The sequence below is a fragment of the Gracilinanus agilis genome, chromosome 3, assembly GCF_016433145.1.
Source record: "Gracilinanus agilis isolate LMUSP501 chromosome 3, AgileGrace, whole genome shotgun sequence".
Classification (NCBI taxonomy): Eukaryota; Metazoa; Chordata; class Mammalia; order Didelphimorphia; family Didelphidae; genus Gracilinanus; species Gracilinanus agilis.
Window position 1 is genome coordinate 605331067 of NC_058132.1, and position 23279 is coordinate 605354345.

General features: G+C 39.8%; 1 protein-coding gene and 1 pseudogene across 4 annotated transcripts; one reads left to right on the top strand and one right to left on the bottom strand.

Moving 5' to 3' along the window:
- The first annotated feature begins 316 nt into the window (after positions 1–316).
- RPE (ribulose-5-phosphate-3-epimerase) lies at positions 317–23222 on the top strand. 4 transcript variants are annotated; one of them, XM_044670724.1, is made up of 8 exons: positions 317–427; positions 656–676; positions 6701–6711; positions 8703–8782; positions 10416–10555; positions 12702–12836; positions 16952–17038; positions 21290–23222. In XM_044670724.1, the coding sequence occupies exons 1-8, from the start codon at positions 317–319 to the stop codon at positions 21410–21412; spliced, it is 708 nt and encodes a 235-aa protein (XP_044526659.1). In that variant the 3' UTR covers positions 21413–23222. The 4 variants fall into 4 exon arrangements, with proteins under 4 accessions (XP_044526659.1, XP_044526658.1, XP_044526660.1 ...); XM_044670723.1 differs by lacking the exons at positions 656–676; positions 6701–6711 and having other exon boundaries at positions 317–438; XM_044670726.1 differs by lacking the exons at positions 656–676; positions 6701–6711 and having other exon boundaries at positions 383–427.
- Positions 10776–12276, bottom strand: LOC123242719 (annotated as a pseudogene).
- Positions 23223–23279: the final 57 nt, after the last annotated feature.

Below are 23279 nucleotides of genomic sequence, written 5' to 3' on the forward strand. Positions count from 1 at the left end.
TGGTCAGCAGTTACAGCTTACCAGATTCCAGGCATCTTTTACATCCTGTTGCCCTTCCACATTCTTTTCGTACTCTTTGATGTACATACCTTCACGTAAAACCCTGCATTTCTGAGTGGGGTAGTGGGCCCGCCACACAGCAAGCCCACACCACAACCCGCAATCTTGCTTTCCCTCAGAAAGGCGGAGGCGGGACTTCCCGCTCCCGGAGGCTGGCGCCTTCCGGCGTCACCCGGAAGACCTAATCAGGAAGGGGAAGAGGAGAGCGTTTTCTCCTCTGGCTGTAACTGCATAGTTCGGGGGATCAGCACCCACCATGGCGTCAGGCTGCAAAATCGGCCCGTCCATCCTCAATAGCGACCTGGCCTGCCTGGGGGCCGAGTGCACCCGGATGCTGGATTCCGGGGCCGACTATCTGCACCTGGATGTAATGGACGGGTAACTTCGCCGGGGAGCGGGATCGGGACCGGAGATGGGGCTGGGGCGGGCTGGGACTGCTGCACGTGCTTCTCTGGGAAGGCCTGGGTGGCCGCCCGGGTCGCGTGTCCCTCCCTAGCGATCAGAGGGACAGGACATGGCTCAGACGCCTCTCTAACCACTGTAGTTTCCAGGCGAGGAAAACGAGGCCCACAAGGGTTGGAAGGCACATGCCTAGCGCCCTGGCAGCAAGGGCCGTGCTCTTTCCAGGGCACCTAGTTGTGAACTCTCCCAACTCACTTTTTTTTCCCCGTTTAGATCCAGATGAATGTGTTAACCAAAGCTTTATGTATTTGTTTTTAGCAATAAGAATTTTTTCGAAACTTCTTTTTTAGAAATGCCTCTGAGGTCATGTTTTATACACCAGTCATTTGCCAATACCGTTTGTTCCAAAGGTCTTAGTACAGTAATAAGCTATTTTTTAAAAATCAGTTTTTTAAGGGCTTGATGTGCTGGCTTAAGCTGACCTATTCTGTCATCGGTATGAAGTGGTTATATATATTAGGTGGTGGTGGTGTAGTAGCTGTTGGATTTCCAGTTTTGGAACTCTTCATTCTGCCAGGGACTTTTGCTTGCATCTTTTGCAATATTTTCCTTGGTCTTGGCGTGTCTTATATTTTTCATAAACATGTGGAACACTGAAGACCAACAATTCAGTAAGAATCACATGAGTAATAAAAGCGACTTAAAACTACGCTAAGAATTTTGGGACACCTTTTATAATTATCCATCCTCACCAACACTCACACCTTAAGATATGTAAAACTTAGTGGATAAATAAGATTTTTATATAATATAGAATCATCCGTCCTTTGACTTTTGCCTGTCCTTCCTGTTGCTTTAAGAGAGGTCTAGAGCAATGGTTTCTTTGGTATAAGAACACAGTGAAGAAATTCCCCTTACTACCCACATCTGTAGCTTTTTAGTTTTAGAAAGTATCCCCAGGGTCCTACAGGGGATGTAGCTGGTACAAGTGGACTAAGTGCTGGACCTGAATTCATCCATTTTCAGACACTTAACAGCTCTGTGTCTATAGGCAAGTTAATTAGTGTTTGCCTCAGTTTCCTCCTCTGTAAAATGGAGGTAATAATAGTACCTACCTCCCGCTATTTTGAAGGTCAAAAAATTTTTAAAACAAACTGTGACTTTCCATCTTAGAATTAATTCTGTGTATTGGTTTAAAGGCAGAAGCTTGGGAAGGGCCAGGCAGTGGTGGTTAAGTGAATTGCCCAGGGTCACACAGCTAGGAAGTGTTGTGAGGCTAGATTTGAGCCTGTCTCTGGGCCTGGCATTCTATTCACTGAGCCACCTAGCTATCCTCTGCAAGATAACATTTTAAAAACACTTTGCAAACCCTAATTTCCAGGATAGATGTTTTAATAAATTATGATTATTTGTCAGAGGCTTATCATGAACTCAGGCCTTCCTTACTCTCAGGCAAGTTTTTTTATTTACCAGTGCCTCTTTAAGATAGGTTGGGCCAAATAGTAAGCAGTCACTGGACCATAATGAGGTTGATATTAGTTTCCCCAAAATACAATTTTTATATATATATATATATATATATATATATATATATATAAAACTCTTACCTTCCATCTTAGAATAAATGCCATATAGTGGTTCTAAGGCAGAAAAGCAGTAAGGGAGAGACAGTTGGGATTAAGACACTTGACCAGGTCACATAACTAGGAAGTGTCTGGGCCCCGATTTGAACTCAGGTCCTTCCAACTCTAGGTATGGTGCTATATCCACTGTGCTACCTAGCTGCTCCATGCCTCATAGATTATTCACTTTTAAGATCATGGATAGAAGTACAGGGCATATGAACAGCAGTAGAGATTGGACCTTTGATTTCTTTGCTAGTGGAAACTGCCAGTGCAAGTTGTTAACCTTCTCCTTAACAGTTACCTAGAGCTCTGAGAGGTTGTGATGTTTCCAGCATTATTTAATCTATGTCAGTTGCTGGGCTTTATCCACTGTATTGCCTGGCTCTCAATATGATTATCAAGAAAACTAAATCCTCCCTAACAAATGCCTACTCTGCTTTCTTGTCTGTTATGTGCATTGTAAATAGAAAAAACTGAATAATTTCAAGCCTACAGTTTGTCTCTAGCTCCTAGTTTTTCTTACTTCACTGGCCCATATTTACCTGAACCCCTAAGGAAAGCTTTCTCTTCTTTATCTTTTTATTCAGTTTATTTTCCAATGGGGGAATTCAACAAATTCAAATTTAACTAACAAGGAACAATCCTGGATGCTAATCTCTTTGCTGCCTGCTGAGGAAGATAAAAGTTTAGATAAATTGACCTTATATGGTAGCCAATCATCTTCTTGGAGGTTATCACCTAGCTTTTGGATAATAATGTAGTTAAAAGCTGCAGTGATACATTCATTCTGAAGTTATCTCAACTAAGCTATGGAAAAGTCCCAGGGAGAAAGTCCTTACCAACCTGGAAGTTCAGGGAACACTTTGTGGAGGGGATAGCTTTTAGGTTGGGCCCTAAAGGGTGGCAATACTTTATTTAGAACTAGAAGAGACTTTAGAGTTCATCTAGTTCAACCTTCTCATTTTACTGATAAGGGAACTGAGGCTCTGCAAGAATTAAATAACTTGCTTAAGGTCATGGAGTAGCAAGTTACTGGGCTGAGATTTGAATGTGTAGTCCCTTTCACTCAGGTCAATGGCTCCTTCCACTGAAGTATGCTTTTCAGGAGGTGAAAAGAGAGAAAGGGTGTTCTAGGGATAGGGAAAAGGGTTAATTAGCTAAGACATCAAAGCAGGACATGAAAGATTGTTTAAGGGGACAGAGGAATCTGGTTTTGATGAAAGCATGGGAGGTTAGGTGGAGGAGTTGGTATTTTCCTCCGCAGGCAATAGTCATTCAGAGTTCTTAAGAAGGACATGACATGATATTAACTTTGAAAAAACACAGAACTATTAAATAGTCAGAAAAGCCACTCTTTAATTAAGGAAAAGGGGGACAGGGCTGATTAGGCCTCCACTCAGAGCTCTGGATCACATGCCCTCTGCTGAGTCCTAGGATTGAACTCAGCTTGCTCTAAGGTCCTCACCCCCTGGCAGTGCCACCAAGCTAGATGGCTACTCCTAGGAACAAAAGAAATTGGGGAACCTATCTAGGGGCTGGGAAATATGAGGGTATTTTCCTACTGACTGGATACAATTGATCTTGGGAAAGGAATCATAGCCAGAGGCTAGGTGTAAGGGAAGGGGCTACTTACCCTGGATACTAAGGGTTGGTCCCTGCCCTGGTGTCTTCCTGGGAAAGGGTCTCTGATTCTTTGGGCCAGACTACCTAAGACAAAAGGATATTTAGCATCTACCCTAGGGTCCATTATTCAGTCTGCAACTGCTAGTCTGATATTCCCTTCCTGGTGTATTCTCACTGGAACTGGAAACAGATACAAGCTTTGGGGTCTCCAATTCCCAAGCCAAATCTAAAACTTGGGGTTCATCAGATCCCACCAGGCCACAAGTTTGGGGTCTCTAGATCCCAGGTCCACAATGACCAGATCTGTGAATGTAGTAAAGAGGATAAATTTAGCATGAATGATAGGGGAAGAGGAAGTAAAAAGGGAGGACTGAAGACCTGTTAGGAAGCTATTGCAAGAACTTAACTGTCTGTATTCTGTGAAGATAAAGCCAGTAACCAATAGTCACTCTTTAATAATGGTGTTTTGTAGCACCTTTCTTTTGAGAGCTCGAGCTAGAACCTTTTAAATACTCAGAAAGTTTAATAAGTTGCCCCATAATCTTTTTGTTATTTGGCAATTAAAGCTATTTTGACATTTTTTTTTTAGTCCTCTTATTCAACAGTAAACCCTTAGATTGTGTAGATTTTTCTATATTTCTCCTCATGCTTTTGTCGATGTGGAATCTAGAGACCCAAACTTGTGGCTTAGTGAGATCTGATGAACTCCAGGTTTTAGAAATAGCTTGTAGGTTGGAGACCCCCAAAGCTTGTGCTTGTTCCTGGTTCCCCTGAGAATCCACCCTGAAGGGAATCTCAGACTAGCAGTTAACTTATATACCCTTTGGGAAGTTCCAGGGGCTGGGGAAGATGATTGACTTTATACTGGTAAGGATGGGATTTACAATCAAGCTTGGGAAAAGAATCCTAACCTGAGGCTAGGGTGTAAGGGAAGGGTCTACTTACACAATGGATACTAAAGAATGGTCCCTGCCCTGGTGTGTCTTCCTGGGACTGGGTCTTTGATACTATGGGGAAGACTACCTAAGACAAAAGGGTATTTAGCATTTACCCTAGGGTCCATTATTCAGTCTGCAACTCCTAGTCTAAGATTCCCTTTAGGGTGGATTCTCTTGGGAACTGGGAACAAGCACTAGCTTTGGGGGTCTCCAACCTACAAGCTATTTCTAAAACTTGAGGTTCATCAGATCTCACTAAGCCACAAGTTTGGGGTCTCTAGATTCCACATCGACATTTTCATCCCAACCTAAGTTTTTATTAAGCTCCTAGAGGACTTTCATATTTCATTTGATCTTCACAAATACCCATTTGAGTAATTAATGCTACTCCCATTTCAAATGAAGGAATGAATGAAAAAATCATTTATTGAGTATGCGCTGTGTACCAAGCAAAAAGGGATATTGAGGTTCCAAGAAGTTGTAACTGGTCAACAGTTAAACAGTGCACTGGACATTACCACCTGCACTTAACCAGCTTACCAAATTCTAGGCATCTTTTATATCCTGTTGCCCTTCCACATTCTTTTGGTACTCTTTGGTGTACCATACAAATTACAATGCAAAGTAACATAGGGTTTTTGGTTTTTATTTTAATTAAAAACCTTTATCTTCTATCTTGGAATCTTAGTGTTCAGGCAGAAGAGCACTAAGGGTTCAATGACTTGCCCAGGTTCACACAGCTAGGAAGTATCAAAGCAGATTTGAACCACAGCTCTTTCCTCCTTTCAACTCCAGGCCTGGACCTCTATACACTGAGCCACCTAGCTGCCTCCTAACCCCTCTCCTTTTTTAAGTGGTTTTTTTTTTCCCCCATTATGGTTTAGAGCCTCTCTTCTCTTCCTCCCCCATCAGGTGGATCACTGGATACACCTAGAACAGAAAACAACCAAGGCAGCACTTAAAACAGCCATTTAGGAGGCCAGAAGAACAAAAGATTACTGAAGACAAATAAGTTTAGAAAAAAAATAAAGAAAACCTCAAATGTTTGAGTGTTGTGTCAGACATAGGAAAGGAAGCCAGTTAAAACACGAACTATATATTTTATAGGGGGCCATGCCTCTATATGATTTTTTGGGGTCCTGAGCGGCGTGGTGGCATAGGATGGTTAAAGCAGGAGAAAGAAAATGAGAACAACTAGACTAGTGGTTAGCCCATGCTGTCCCGAATTCTGTGGGCATGGAAGTTTATTATATATCCTTCTCAAAGAGGTCACAGTTGGTAAGGGGCAATAAATCACGTATAATCCATTGAAGTCTAAAGAATACAGATGCAAAGACAAATGGTCAAATTCCAAACCCCAATTCAGAGGGGATAATTCCAGGAGAGGAAATATCCCAGGGAGATGCTCACCAGTCAAATCCTAAAGGAGCCAGTTCTAATCTGAATATGCACTCTTATCTAATTAACATTTGTTAGGAAAGGAATCATTAACTCAGTAGATGCTGGTCTCCACTTCAAAGGTCTCCAATAAGAATTCTAAGAAAGGTGGGGATCAAAGACTTGAGTCAAAAGAGGAGCCTCAGATTTTTATCTTAGATGGCCCATTCAGTCTGCATCCTGACATGCAGTGCAGAAAAATCATACACACAGTTTTACTTGCCGATGATTTTGTAATGGGATCCAGATAAAATATCTGTTACAGACTCTGTTTCTCTAAATGACTCCTAATAACCTTTTTGGAGGGATCAAGTTGATTTTGGATTAACCTACCTTCTGGTACCAGAGCCTTTTTGGGGCTCAAGTGACCAGGACCAAACACAAAGACTGCCTCAGCCTGGATTGGTCACGTAGGGAATCCAGATAACAGGCCCTAAATTTGATCCTATTTCTCCAAAGGTTTTACTACATAGAACGGCTTCCCACAATATTTTGCAATTTGTTAGTAACTGATAGAAGGCTTACCCTTAGGGGGGTCATTTTAAAAAATAATTTATCACTTTATCCTCCATTGGCAGGTTATTGGGTTGAGTTTTTTTGAAGGGGAGTCAACAGGCTGTGTTTATGTCCTGAATTCTTTACAATCTTTCTCTCCATCTTGTTTCTAAGCCTTGAGGAGGTGAACACTGATAACTCTTAACTAATCAGTTTCTAACATTAGGAAATGAATTGGGGGTGGCATGAAAACCCTGAGTTTTAGCTGAGCTTCTGTACTTTCCCTTTGGTTTTCTTTTTCTCCTAGGTGCCTTGGCTTATTCTCTTTCATTACCTCATATGTCATTAGAACTTGGATCCCTCCTCTCCAGGTCCAACCCTTCAGTCCATGTGGTTATGGTTTTCTAAACAAAAACTTAACAAAAAGTACCTTAATTGATGAGAGAGACACAAGAGACAGACAGAAAATGTAAAAGTAATATGAAGAAGGAACATTAAAGAGCCATCATTAGAGTCCATGTCTGAGTGTCCAGAGAAGTTCCTGAGTGGTAGAGACCTGGGAGACCTGTAACATAATGACCTTCTTTATGCTATTATGAGAACTTATGTGGATTCTAATCAATTAAATTCAGTATTTTGGGGAATGGCTTTCTGTTGTTATGAGGAGCTGTCCCCAGATAGGAGTAAAGGAAAATGTCTGACATTATTATTTTTGGACAAGAGAGAGTTAACCAATTTTGAAGGGACCTAAGTCCAAGTTCTATCTCTACTGTTGTACTGAAGAATACAACCTTAAACCTTTTACTATTGACTTTCTAGGAGACATGGAGAGGTATGTGGGACATCCAGTTTGGTTAGGTACATAGCAGTGAAACTACTGAATATTAGGGGGAGGTTTAGAGATTGTTGCTTGTTATTCTTGCTGATTTGACTTAATTTCATTCACTGGGTTAATAGTTTCTAAGATGTAAAATGAGTGAATTTCCCAGATAGAAATAACTTTACAGTAGATAGGTTAATAGTTAAGTGATTCTTAGTGAATAGGGTAAAGAATGCCCCAATTCAGAGCCCCACAGATCCTGGAGTACAATGTTTGGACGTTTACTGCTTGTCCTTATGTCTCTTGCTCCAAAAGGTAAATAAACATAGGAGTCCTATTCTTGATCAACCTTGAAAATCAGTACTACTGGGGTAGTGTCAAAGTGACCCAACTTCCACATTACCAGTTTGACTCTGGAAGAATCTGTGAAGCTGTCCTTAAAGTAATTCACTTTCACCACCTTTTCTGTCCCCTTGAAGCTTGTAATATCCAAATAAATGGCATTAACTATCTGTGTGCTGAATAAATGTTTGATTTAAAATCTTACCTCTGTTAATATAAATCTTTTGAAACTGAATACTCATCAATGAGGGCAGTATAGTTCCATGGTCAAAAGCATTACATTTTGAAGCAAATATGAAGGAATCCATATTCCTATAGTGACACATAGTTTTTGCCAGCATGCTAAACTGCTCTGGTGTTAGCATGCATAGTGGACTCAAATTCCAGCCTTCCCACTAATTGCCCTAGGCAAGCCATTTAAACTTTCTGAATTTCTTTTTTTTCATCTATCAAAGGAAGACTATTCTTGCCCTGCTTACCACAGAGTTGTTTTACAAAAGAATACATTTGAAAGCTATAAAATACTCCTAAGGATGCTGTATTCTTTGTTAAAGTTTCTTAAGTGAGCATTGATTTTTCTTAATTGAACTACTTCAAGCATGTTTAATTTTGTTTCCTACTGACACTCTAAAGTGTTTGGTCTTTTTGGTTGTTGTTATCTTCCATCATAGAATCAGTACTATGTTCCAAGACAGAAGAGTGGGAAGTAGACATTAGGGGTTAAGTGACTTGGCCAGGGTCACACAGCTAGGAAATGCCTGAGGCCAGATATGAATCCAAGAAGTCCCACCTCCAGACCTGGCTCTCTTACACACTGAGCCACCTACCTATCTCTTGACCCTGTGAAGTATTAAATTGTGTGGTCATCTCCCTGATTTCCCCATTACCTTCCAGGCTTTACCACTGAAATGTTCAGAAAACAGTTAATTTCATTAAAATAAAATTTTCTTTATTTTGTAGGCATTTTGTTCCCAATATCACTTTTGGTCACCCTGTGGTAGAAAGCCTTCGAAAGCAGCTAGGCCAAGACCCTTTCTTTGGTAAGTAGTTAGGAAATTTTAAGCACAGTGATGTAGCCAATTAAATTAAATTCACAACAATTTGTTTCTATGTCCAATGCCATAATGGAGAAAAGAGGTGTGAAGGATGGTTCTTATATTGGTTATAGGCACCCTAAATCCAGCCTTTTTTTTTTTTTTTTTTTTTTTTTTTTTTTTTTTTTTTATAAAACCTGAATATGGCCAGTGAGTTTTCTTTATACCTCTATTTTTCACCCTTCAAAAAATGTTTCATATTAGGAATGCAGCTTATGGTAGTGTTGTCCATGAAATTTGCAATCATTATATCTAAATTTCTTTTAAAGATAGAATTTTAGGATTTGTTTGCTATTTATTTTAGTTGTACATTTAATTTCAATTTAAAACTAGTCATTTTAGTCTGACTGTATAAATGGTATATTTATAAATATTTTTAATGTGTTTTAAAATAATAAAAATTAGCTTATTTTGAAACACATCATATTATATATAGGCTACATAAATGCCAAATAGTTCAAATTCTCAGAATATGAAAGCTAATGATATATGTTTGCTATAAAAATTCTGGAAATTGAGAAATATTACTCTCTAGGTAATCCACGTATTCAGTCTTTACAAGTTTTCTATTGGTTCTTCTAATGAAATTCTAACAATCACTTCAATAATTCAAGCATAGATGAGAGTTGGGTCATATTTGTACCAAACCTTGTATTTGTGGGTATCCTCCATTAAGCTTATATGCTGATATGCTGATTCTTCAATGGAATGTAAGGGGAACTTTTTTTTTTTTAAAGGATCTCTTGATTTCCATCTTAGAATCAATATATATAATGTATTGGTTCTAAGGCCAGGAGAGCAGTAAGGGCTAGGCAATGGGAGTTAAATGACTTGTCCAGGGTCACACAGCTAGGAAGTACTTGAGGCTATATTTGAACCCAGGACCTCCCATCTCTAGGCCTTGTTCTCAATGCACTGAGCCACCTATCTGCCCTTTGCAAGGGTGATTCTCAAGTCATCATACATATAATCAGCAACCATTTATTTTTAAACTTTTTCCTTCTGTCCTAGAATCAATACTGTCTGTTGGTTCTAAGGCAGAGAAGTGGTATGGGCTAGGCAATGGGGGATAAGTGACTTACTCAGGGTCATCCAGGTGGGAAGTATTTGAGACCCTATTTGAACCCAGGACCTCCCATCTCCAGCCCTGGTTCTTAATCTACTGAGCTACCTAGCTGCACCCCCCAGAAGTAAACTTTTGAAATTCTAACACCTCAATACCCGGTATGCCTTTTAAGAAATTAGAAATAGTATTTTTGAAAATAAAGTTAGGCAAAGCAAGCTGGACTGAACTAAGTATACAGAAAGAAATTCTGCTGGAAGCTAAAGTTTCAACAATCATGTATCATGTATCAAATTTTAAGATGTTTCAGAAAGGGAGGGATACAAGAAGTAAGAAGACAGTCATACTGTTTTTAGCCCCTATAGGGCAGTAGAGATAATATCAACAGGCACTAAAACACTTCTGATAATCTTGCCTCATTGATAAGTAGTATGTAGTAGCTGAGACTTTAAATTGATTCCGGAATGCAAATTAATTTTCCTCTTTTTTCATACTTAATTTTGCTGTGCCTTTCAGACATGCACATGATGGTTTCTAGACCAGAACAGTGGGTAAAACCAATGGCTATAGCAGGAGCAAATCAATATACCTTTCATCTGGAAGCTACTGAGAACCCTGGAGCACTGATTAAAGATATTCGAGAGAATGGGATGAAGGTAAGAATCGGCTATTTACTTTAGGGAGGGGTTATTCCTTCTTTTAATTAGAAAATATAAGAGTATGTAAGAAATAACAGAAGGTGTAACAAAAGTTGCTATCTACTAGCTGGAGAAAATAAGCTTTTTTTTGGCTTTGCCGATGCCTAAGATACAACCTGTCTTTCACATAAACTTTATACCAAACATCTGATTCACCTCGTAGTGTTTCAAGAGAACTGAGATTTGTTACAGCTTCTGCTACTACCTAGTTGTGGCCTTGGTCAAGTTGCTAATGAGGAAACCTGGATTTCTTCATCCATAAAATGAGAAGTTATGGGTTACATACTAGGTAATATTCCTTTTAGTGCTTAACATTCTCTGGTGTTTTCTTTTTCTTTTTCCTTTTTTTTTATGTTCCAAATGTGATGCATTTATTTTACTTTGAAGCAAAGCCAAAGCTTTCACTTTAACAGAGACCAGTTTGATAAAAGGTCATGAAAAAGTGGTGTAGGACATTCAGAACATGATGTACAGACTGGAGGATCAGGTCATTTCCTTTATAATGTGACACTAACACTGAGAAACTCAATGGTGATACAAACATGACTTTCATGCATGCCTTCAAGGATCTCTTTTTTAAAATAGTCTCAAAATATCTAGGCTTCAGTGGGGCGATGATGCAGTAATTCTTTGGAAGAATAAAAAGTTTACATTGTTGAAATTTCACAGAAGAATTTTAAGGCCAAAACAGTGGGTTCATTTCTCTTCATTTCCAGGGATCTGATATTTTACTGATTTCTTTTCCCATCAATTAAAGCTGACAGTGTTAATTTTACACCTGTTCTGAGTGTCTGAGTAGGTTACCGCCAAGTCCAATAAAGTTGGCATTATTCACTTTACCAGATAGAGAAATTACTGATTCAGCTTATACCTGGCAGCAGTGCCAAAATGGGTGTTGTTACTGTCAGCTTTTCAGGCAAGATTTATTGAAGTTTCCATCTTCTCATTAACTTTTTGGTAGATCGACCCTCCAAATTCAGTGCCATCTTTTCCGTGTGTGTGCACTGGAAGTCAGCAGCTTTATAACCCTGGCAAAACCCAGACAATTTGGATATGGCTGTATCAAAACTCATCTGACAACCAGCAAGCCATCCTTCATGAGCCAATACAACCCAGCCACAGATGGTCAGAACAGGGAAACCAATGTCAACATTTCCAAGTCTGAAACAATCTCTTCTGTAGGAGACCTTTAATTTCCCACTCTTCTTGCCTCTATTTGGCACAAATATGGTGTCAAGAGTCAGCTTCAAATTGCCAGCCAACTTATTCTTGATGTTGATTTCTATCCCCAGCATATTGTCTCTGTTCCATTTTTGAATGAAGGTAAGCCCATAGTCATAGATCTTGTACTTGGTTTCTAAGTTACCTGAAGCTTTCCCTTTATTACTGTATGAATGACCAGATGTGGAAAATTCCACTTCACCGGAAGACTTGGTTCTAAAATCTATTTTAACCACACCAAACCCATATTCTTTGTTGAAGATATCCTTGGCAGCCTTTCCTAGGTCACAGTTAGTTGGTAGGGTACACATTTCTTCTTTGAGGAGCCACTTTCTCTTCACTAGGGCAAAGCTGGAGGTCTCTACACAGACACATATGAAAAGCCTCTAGTGTTTTCTTTTTTTTTTTTAAACCTTTTTTTTTTTTTGAAACCCTTGTACTTCGGCGTATTGTCTCATAGGTGGAAGATTAGTAAGGGTGGGCAATGGGGGTCAAGTGACTTGCCCAGGGTCACACAGCTGGGAAGTGGCTGAGGCCGGGTTTGAACCTAGGACCTCCTGTCTCCAGGCCTGACTCTCACTCCACTGAGCTACCCAGCTGCCCCCCCTCTAGTGTTTTCTTAATCCTTTTTTAATCACAAAGCATTCTAGTGTCATTTTCCAAAAATTACTTCTGGAAAATGATAAAATTAATATACTTTGTTCCCAAATATTAAAAATGCCACTGGAGACTTTCAGCTGGGCATGATTATCCAAAACAGTATTTATTGAGATGGAGTTTGCTAGCTTAGAAGAGTTTTTTTATGTCTAATATATAAAAAATATTTTGCTGGTATAATGCTGTGATGGTGATTCATAGATTAACATGCATCCCTTTATTGTAGGTTGGTCTTGCTATTAAACCGGGCACTACGGTTGAATATTTGGCACCATGGGCCAATCAGATAGATATGGCCTTAGTCATGACGGTGGAACCTGGCTTTGGAGGGCAAAAGTTCATGGAAGACATGATGCCAAAGGTAATAAAGGGTGTGCTCTTCAGAGGCAACTGCTTATATGTGTGGTGGAAATCAGAGGTTCTCTCTTTTTGCAAGTTTTTCTCTTTGGCCTTTGTAAATATTAGGACATTTTCTTTTTTCCTTTTTGTTAGTGCTAGGGTCATTTTGGCAACTTGCTGAGTCTGACCTACTTCTCTTTTCTTAGTAAAAACTCACTCTCTTAGCTCTTTGTAGTGTCTCCAAACAAGAGTCTAACTGTGCCTCTTCCTCATATTCAACTATAATTGATTCTTCTCTGTAGCCACTATCTCCAGAACAGTTAAAAAAAAAACAAAAACGCAAATTATTTCAAATTGTTATCCCAAAGGGATAAACAGCAACCTCAGTTGTCATTCCTGAACCCATTCTTGCAGTTTTCTATAAAGGGCACTACCCATGGTGCTTCCGTTCACCAAGGTTCTCCACCTTCAAGTCATCCTCAACTCTTCACCCTTCGTCATCTTCCACATACCACATACATTCGAATGCTAGGTCAATACTCCTACCTATACCCTTCTCTGGCTTCTACCTTAATTTAGTCCCTATTCCTTCCAATAGTTTCTTTTTAACCTCAGTTTGTATTTTTTTTTTAGACATTTATTAATATTCGTTTTTAACCTGTTTACATACTTTATGCCCCTACTTTCCCCTTCACCCCTCACTCTCATGGCCAACGCACATTTCCACTGGTTATAACATGTGCCCTTGTTCAGGGTCTATTTCCCATTCATGTCCGCCTCAGACCATGCATTCAAGCAATTGTTTATCTTATATGTTTCCTCTCCTGCAGTCCTTCCTCTGAATGTGGGTAGCATCTTTACCATAAATCCCTCAGAGCTGTCTTGTGTCATTGTAGTGCTGCTGGTACAGGAGCCCATTACATTCGATTTTACCACAGTATATCAGTCTCTGTGTACAATGTTCTTCTGGCTCTGCTCCTTTTGCTCTGCATCACTTCTTGGAGGTCTCTCCAATTTGCATGGAACTCCTCCAGTTTATTATTCCTTTTAGCACAATAGTATTCCATCACCCGCATATACCACAATTTGTTCAGCCATTCCCCAATTGAAGGACATCCCCTCATTTTCCAGTTTTTTGCCACTACAAAAAGCGCAGCTATAAATATTTTCGTACAAGTCTGTTTATCTATGATCTGTTTGAGGTACACACCCAGCAATGGTATGGCTGGATCAAAGGGCAGGCAGTCTTTTATAGCCCTTTGGGCATAGTTCCAAATTGCCAGCCAGAATGGTTGGATCAGTTCACAACTCCACCAGCAATGCATTAATGTCCTGATTTTGCCACATCCCCTCCAACATTCATTACTCTCCCCTTCTTTCATTTTAGCCAATCTGCTAGGTGTGAGGTGATACCTCAGAGTTGTTTTGATTTGCATTTCTCTAATTATTAGAGATTTAGAACACTTTCTCATGTGCTTATTGATAGTTTTGATTTCTTTATCTGAAAATTGCCTATTCATGTCTCTTGCCCCTCAGTTTGTATATTTGATCCCCCTTTCCAATGCATTTCCATACAATCTCCCAAATTATCTGCACAAATCTGATCATGTTACTCCTTCAGGAACATAAATGTTTCCTTCCAGAAAGACAGTTTTTCATTTCCAACAATTTTATGGTACAGTTTAGTATCACTTTTCCTTGAACACATGTGCAGTAGTGTTTCTTTCTGAGCCACAGAGGACTAATAGCTGCATAGATTGAAGGAGTGTCTTTTGTAAATGACTCATAGAATGGCTGGGATACAATTGACACTTGTAGTGCATTAACAAACATTAGCACACTCTACGTTGTCAATCCACATGGGTTCTGCTGCGTAAGGGCCAGTATGGCCACATAGAAGACCCAAGAAAAAGCAAGTGGGGCATGTTTTTAGGTGTTCTCAGTCTACCCTCTCCTACTTGATGGATGTTTTCCCATTCCCCATTCAGTGGCTTTCAGCTTCTGGTATTCAGATGTCTGGTTCTTTGATCAAGTGCACTTAGCACATTTGTGACTATCATGTCCTTTAGAACCTCTACCATCCCCTCAAGCTGTCAACCTATATCTCTCCAAACACTTAGAAAAATGACCTACACTAATTGCCTTGTCTTTGCAGTATGGCTTCTGATCTCATCAGCCAAAACTGCTCTCCAGTTACCAACATTCTTTTAATTGCCAAGTCAGATGCTCCCTCTCCTCTTCTCATTTCTCACACCTTTCTGATGAATTTTTGATCACCCTCCTGAGTCTTCATGACAGACACTACTTTCTTCTAGTTCCTCCTGTCTGTGTTGACTGTCCTCCTTCAATCTTCTTTGTTGGCTCGTCGTTTCAGACTATGCCTCCTAATAACCTAAGCCCTGTGTGTGGTCTGTTATCTCCTGGTGATCTCAGCAGCTCTTGTGAGTTTTCATTCTCTTCTCTGCAGAGTACTGGGCTCTCTGTGTCCAGCCAGTCTCTCCCTGAGTTTCAGGCTCACATAATCAATTGCCTCTGGGGCATTTCAGACTAGATATTGTGGAGACAATCCAGGCTCACCGTGTACAGGAAGGACGTTATCTTTACCCCAAAGCCCCCTTCTCCCCTCCCCCCAATATTCTATGGTCTGCCAGGTTTGTAACTTGATGTCCTCTTTGACTCCTTTCACCACTTTAGATTACTCAGTTGCCAAGTGTGATTTGCTGTACCTCCTCCACAGTCTCTCACATGTGATTCCCTTCTCTTCTAACCCAGCTCTCATCTGGATTATTATCCTCTTGCCCCAAGCCTCTTACCTCAGTTCTCCCTGCATGCTGCTGCCAGAGTAACTTTCCTTAAACCCAAGATCTGACCATTTTATGCCCTTATTTAAAGCCCTGGTTAGCTTTGAAAGCTTTACCTAACCTGACCCCAACCTTTCATCCCCTTTGGATTTGACATCCCATTTCCCGCTTTGCCATCTATTGAAGCTGCCCTTCTCTCTGCTCCTCACACAAGGCACTCCATCTCACAGGACTCCTCTCCTTCAAAACACACTCAGGCTTCCACCAGCTGCTGACACCTATACTTCTCAGTATTTACCTCCACATTATTTTATGCATTCTCATATGCTTGTCTTCTCATTTGAATGTGAGTTCCTTTAGAGAAGGGATTATTTCATTCTTTGTATCTCCAGGCCTGGCACAGAGTGTAGGTGCTCATAAATGGTTGTTGATGGTCAAAAGATGGTTTGTCTACACCCTGCCATTGCTGTTTTGGGATGTGGCTGCTTTTTCTCTTTGGTTCTAAGTTGCTTTCCCTTTCTGAAAAGAGTAGCTCAGTACACACTACCAGGCTATCTCTCAGCAGACTTGTTTTGATCTCCTGAATTAGTCTGAGTAATCAGGGAAATCTGTCACTTAACAGAGGCACATCTGGGGAAAAGTAGGCTTCCTCTGGGCCTGACCTGCTTTTCCAGACTTTCTCACATATTGCATCTGTTCATGGACTCTGCATTGCTTCCAGCCTCACCTGCTTGCTGTCTCTTGACTTTGATGCTTCATCTCCTGCTTTTGTGTGCCCCCCTGTGTCTAGAATGCACTATTTCTGCCCTCTGCCTCTTAGGATCCCTAGCTTCCTTCAAAATTCAGATCCTGTTCCTTTTTTCTTTAAAAAGTGTTTTCATCTCTTTCACTGTCACTTTGGTCTCTCTCCTCCTTCAGTTGCCTTATGTATGCTTGTTGCCGTGCTTCCTGCCCTCCCTTATAAAAGAATGAAAACTCCTGGAGAGCAGAGACTGTCCTTTTGGCTTTTTAATTCAATTCAAATGAAGTGTTACATGTAAAATTCATTGCAAATCTTAGTGTTATGTAAATGTTCACTTATTATATAAAGCTTTATAAAGTAGAAATCTCTGAGGGATTTCTAGATTGACAGTCTTCATTATTAAGCATCCCTTTACCTTAATATGACATCTCAGGCTATTTTTCCATAGGATTTTAATACTTGCAATTTTTTCTCAAGACAGTGGTTTTTTTGTTTTTTTGGAAAATACGATGTCTATACTGGAAATTTTTTATTAGATTGCTTCCACAAACTTCAGGCTAGGATTCACAGATTTTTCCTGTCCTGTGTTTCTAGGTTCATTGGTTGAGGACCCAGTTCCCCTCTCTGGATATTGAGGTAGATGGTGGAGTAGGTCCTGACACAATTCACAAATGTGCAGAGGTAATTATTTCTATTTAGCTGGTTTGGACATATTTATTTAGTTTTTTTCTCCCCACCCCCAATTAGATTGTAAGCTCCTTGAGGACAGGCAGGGAATGTCTTTTGCTTCTCTTTGTATTTGTGTACTTTGTCTCTGTGCACTTAGCACAATACCTAGGGCAAAGGAAGTACTTAAAAATGTTTATACAGACATTTATGGGGGGTGATGGTCCACTATTGGTGATCTCTGAATTCCTGAGGAAAAGGAATGAGGAAGGCAGATGACCTAATTTTTAACAAAGAACTATTTACTTACTTTAGACTGGTGAGTTTGGCTTTATTCTTGGCAAAATTTAGAATATGTTATTAAAAAGATAGTTAATAGGCTGCTAGAAGAGAAATCCAGGTAGTCTGGTTTCATCAAGAGCAAGTCATGCCAAACTAATTTCTTTCTCTGGCAGGTTTCTTAAGTTGGTCCATTAGGGAATGTTGTATATAGTTTACCTAGGCATCATCAGCAGAACTTCTTCTGCCCTTCTTGTAGCAAAATAGAGATCTTAGCTAGGAAGTATTAGGCTGATTTGGAGCTAGTTGAATGACTAAGATCCATGGTATAGGAATTGCTAGTTTGGGAAGAGATCTCCAGTGCAACAATCCAAGAATCTGCTGTTGTCTCTGCTGTTCAAAACATTTTTATCAGTCATTTGGATAAAGGTATTATACAGTCTTTTATTAAATAGCCACTTTGTGTCAGGGGCTGTGCTAAGGGCTAAGCATACAAAGGTAAAAGCCTGCCTCAAAGGAATTTCTGTTCTGTCACAGAAAAGAGCATGTATGTATTTAAGCCCATATGCTATAAATGAAGGTGGTTGTGGCAGGGAGAGCACTAGCAGCTAATGGACTAAGGCTTTTAGAAAGTGGCCGTTGATTGGAATAAGGGATTCTAAGAAGCTGAGGTGAGGAAGAGTGCATTCTAGTTTTGGGGACCAGCCAATGCAGAGGTTACCAAGGAGATGTGGAGTGTCGTTTTTGAGGAACAGCAAGGCCATTTGGCACAGTGTGAGGATAGTGATATATAATGAAGATGTCAAATAAGTAAATTAGTGCCAGGTTGTGAACATTTCTAAAAGCCTAATTGTTTTTTGTTTGCTCCTAAAAGCACTGAATCTGATTGAATGAAGGAGTGAAATTCTCAAATCTGCGTTTTAGGAATGTTACAAGTAGCTTAGTGGAGGATAGGTGAGAGTGAGTGAGGAGAGACATAAAGAAGGAATATTAAGGAGGCTTTTGCAGGGATCTAGGCAGCAGATGATAGGGTCTTCATTAGGGTGACGGCTATGCAAGTACAAGAAAAGGGAGGGTTTGAGAGCGATTTGGGAGTGGAAATTGTAAGATTCAGGGATTGTTTGGATTTATGCAGTGAGTTGAGGGTTGAGGCACTTAGGCTTTGAGTCTTGGTACCTGGAACAATTTCTGCCCTTGGAAGAAATAAATTTGTAAAAGAGGGAAAGATAGTGAGTTCCATTTTTGGACCACTGATGTCTCTGGGATATCCAGTGTGAAATGTATAGTACTACATAGTTGGTGATGGGACTAGAGATCAGGGGAGGAGATACTAAGGCTGGATTTATAGTTCTGGTATTCTTCTGACTAAAGGTAACAATAAAACCCAAAAAAGCCCATGAGGGAAGAGAAATAGCCCAGGTCAGCTCTCGGATAACTCAAGAGTTAAAGAGATATGCGATCAACAAGTTATTAGCAGTGGGAGCCAGAGGGGTGGTTGCTGAACTGAGAGAGAGAGAGAGCAGGATCACAAAAGACCTAGAAAAAAGAAAATGGACAGACAGCAAAGGGTGGAGAATAAGGACTAAGAAAAGACTGAGAATTGATTTTTGGTCGGGTAACTTAGTTTCTTAGAGTCAGACCATAGATAGTAGAGTTCAGAAGAGATGGAGAAGAGAAGAAATGAAGAAAGGTATAGATTGTAACTGAGAGGTAAATGAGGTTATATCGATGGTGCAAATGTTCTTAGGATTGAGAAAATTCAGGCATATTATTAAGCAATAGGTAGGGACAGTTAGAAGGGGGGGGGGACGGGGACTGTTGCAAGGGCAATCTGGAGAAGGCAGGTGGGGGTGGAAAGGAATATGCTGTTTGCTGGGGGCGGGGATTACAGGCTTTGAGAAGGCAAAGTGGAGGAGAGAAGAGGGGATGATGTAGAGGAGTTCTGAGATGTTGAGAAATGTAGATTAGGGAACTCCATCTATAGCATCAGTATTTTTTCAGTAAAGGACAAAGCAAACTTAGAGGGGACTGGGCGGGGGATGGATGGTGTGCTTGGCTTGAGAGGTTTGGAACAGCCTCTGGAAAATAGGATAAAATGTAAATTAAGGATAAGTTAGTTAGAATATTGCTTTCAGTGAGGGATAAGAGGAGATTCAATCAGCATGCTTAAGTGATTTCTTCTATCTTAAAATAACAGTAAATGGATTGGAGCAGAGTAGTTGGGTCTGGGAATAATCCCAGGACTGCTTCCCAGGACTGCGGTCTTGTGAGCATTGATAGGTCTGTGGGCGAGGACTCAAGAGGAGGAGAGTCATATAGAGTTAAATTCATTAAAATTGAATTTTTAAATTGAGTTTAAAATTGGGAGAGTGGTAAAGTGGGAGCAGGTGAAATGGATTTAGGATTGAGGGAAGGATAAGAAGAATAGGTTTAGAAAGGAATAAGATATGGGGAGAAATGGGACCTAAAGTTGGGAGCTAATATGCTGGATGATGGTTTGGAGAACTTCACAGGTTAAGGTGTTTGTTCAGCTAAGATGACATGAAATTCAGTAAGAGGTGTGAATGTAAAAGCATCCATTTGGGTTAAAAATCTGCTTCAGTGGTACCAGCAAGTTACAGTGTAGCTAGGTGGCATTTCATCTAACATGCCTTTAATGGACTGCACACTCAGTGTGCACACTCAAGATCAACGTGGCATTCCAAAAGGCCAGAGTGAACTTGGGCTGCTATAGAGAGGAATAACATCCCAAGACTTGTAACAGGCAATATTTCTGCTAAATTTTCTTATAGTCAGACCCTCCTCTCCTGTCACCTGGGCCTGCCATAATAGCCTCTAGTTGGGCACCAGCCTGTCTTCCACAATACTCCCTGATTGGCAGTCTTAAAACAGGTCTGGCCTTCCTGCCCAAGAAGCTGGAATGACTCCCTCCACCTCTAGGATAAATTTCAAACTTTGTTCTGCAGCCCATCTTTCCAAAGTGATTGTGTGTTCATCTTCATGCCATTAATGATCTTCCTCTTTAAACTCCATTTCTTTGCTGTTTTCAGGGTCCCAGATACCACTTCCTACATAAAACTTTACGTAATTCCCTAACTAGCCTCTCTCTCTCTTCCCTCCATCGCTCAGAAATTACTATGTAGTTACTTTCCTGTAGGTGTTGCACTTATCTGTGCACATGTAGCTTCCCCTCATAGTATAGAAACACTTGAGGAATGAAGAACTTTTTCAGTTTTTGCACCTACCTAGTACAGTCTTGCACACAGTAGGTACTTAATGTTTGTTGAATTGAAATGGGTATTGATTGGTGATTGTTGAGAGGATGGACACCAAAATGGTGAAGGACCTTGAGATGATGCAAAACGAGTGGGGAATGAGTTGATACAAATGGAGTATTCAAAGAATTGCCATATAACGAAGTGGGTTTCCAGAAGCAATAGAGGTTTTCAAACAAATAGTCAATGGCCACTTGTCAGGTTTTGTTAAATGCATTCTTGCTCAGGTAGTTTGTTCCAGAAGTAGCTTCTGAGGAGGTACAATCTTTGGACCCTGTGATTCTGTGAATTAAATTTATGACTCAAAATAGAAGAATGAAAAACATTATTAATAATCAAGGTTTACAGTTTGGGTTGTTGTTTGTTTTTTATCTTAAGTACTTATTTGGCAAATTCTAAAAAGTCATCATAGCCCAGACTTTTTATATTTAAAAGTTCTCATAAATAATATGTATGCATATGTATATACACATACCCTTTCTCATGTAAACAATAGGACTCACTCACTGACTATATATCATTACTTTTTTTATATATTAAAAGAACTTAAAAGTATTATTTATCCTGAACCTTCGAACTCTGAGATTTCCTTAAGCATCTTTGGTGTCTTTTCCCAATGGTTATAGCAGTATATATTTTATTTCAGTCAAGTGCTGAAGATTGGAAACATACTTCTCTTCCATTAGCTGACCTCTGTATTTCTCTGTCTCAGGCAGGAGCTAATATGATTGTATCTGGCAGTGCTATCATGAGGAGCGAAGACCCCAGATCTGTCATCAATCTCCTGAGAAATGTTTGTTCAGAAGCTGCTCAGAAACGCTCTCTGGATAGATGAAATTTCCAGGCAACTTTCCTCCTGTGCCCAGCCCACCTCCTCAAAGACCAGATTATTCAGCCTCATTTTCACCTGGTGCACAAGAACACAAGGAGCTCAAGAATCATGCTGCTGCAGAGGTGGGGCCACTGCCTGTCCTGAGCAGTTAAGTCTTCATCTTGTTGACTTCAGCATACATACAGATATGCCGAGGCCAAGAATGGAAATAGGTGCATATGTGATAATTACTAGGTTTTTAAAGAGATGGGAATTAAATTTTTATGTGGCCAAAAGTAGTTTTTACTCGAAGACTTGATCTTAAAAAAAAGGAATATATTATGTTGCCTTGACTTAAGGTTCTGTCTCAGAGGCAGAAGAAAAAAACAGCAGCTGCTAACTATAAAAGGACTAAAATGGGCAATACTGCTCCTCTTTATTCTCAAATGTTTGTGCATCGTTATAAAAGGTTTGCTTTACTCACTAGCTTTCTTTAGAAAACAATTGTCTTTTTGTTTGGGGCATCAGTTGATTTTCATATATATAATTTCTTTGTGTGACTGGGTTTCGTTTCTTGCAGGGAAATCTAAGCTCAGTGCTTTTGAGTGGAATGAGATGATTCCTTTCTAAGTTTCTTTATCCCTTTCCCCTCCCACCATCTCTTTATACTTATCTTGGCTACATTTTCATGTGACTAACCACCCTACTTGTTTTCCCAGTTGACCAAATGAGACAAAACATTTCCAGCCCCCACCCCCCTTTTTTCCTTCCCTTTGGGCAGTAACCTACTTTGGAACTAAACTATAAGACGACTGAGGATTATGTTGTTTACAAGAGTTTATTTTTTATATACTTTAAAAAAAACACATTTATTTCAAACTCTTTCCTGCCTATAGCAAAATATGTTCAACACTTGGACAGAAAGCCGAGTTGTCTCTTTCTCCAGATCAGAAGTATGGCCTCAGAGGTCCTTCAGGTGGCTGGGTCCAAAAATACAGAAGTGTAGGACATCATTGTCTTGGAGTGTCCTCAGGTCACAAGGAAAAAGGTAGCGGGGACTATTCCAAATAACTTTAATTGACCACTTTTTAAAGAATTCATAATTTGATTATGCTAATACCAATTTAGATCCAGAATTTTTTCATTTAGTTCTGGACTTAGTGTATCCTTACATCTTACAGAGCACTTAGGTGCTTCTTGTATCCTGGATCTCATTTCATTCTTCTGACACTCTTAAAGGAAACAGAACAGTTATTGTCCTCATTTTACAACTGAGGAAACCAAAGCACAGAGCAGTAAGGCAACACATGGAGGTTATCTGGATAGAGATTTGGAGTTCAGACACAGTAACTTGCATTACTGGAATGATGCCAGGATCCTCTTCCAGGGTCTTTCAGAGCCCTAAATGAATGAACCTAGGTCCTTATTGGGAGTATGTCTGATTGACATGGTTTTATTCTTTCACCTCCAGTGGTAATAATGCAGAAGAATCCACAGATCAGAGGTTTATTTATAACTACTGTGCTTGATTAAATATTAGACAATAACTGTAATGGCTACTTCAAAGAAATAGGAGTAGAACTTTAATTATCCTCAGGTTAATGTGAATTTTTTATGTCTTTCATTATGCTGTATGTAAACTATAAACACGATGTTTGACTTGAATGAATGAATAGGGTGGGGAGAGGAGGGTTGCATAGCATTATGAGGTATATTGTGTTTGTTTTTTAAAAATAGGACTATTTTGCTTGCTCTGTGTGATTTGGGAAGCAGAAAAAGGAAGATTTTTTAAACAATAAGGATAATAAAACTTCACAAAGCAAAGTACTGAAAATGAATTGTACTACCGTAAGCTTTGTTCGTTTTTTTCCTTGACACTATATCTTATGAA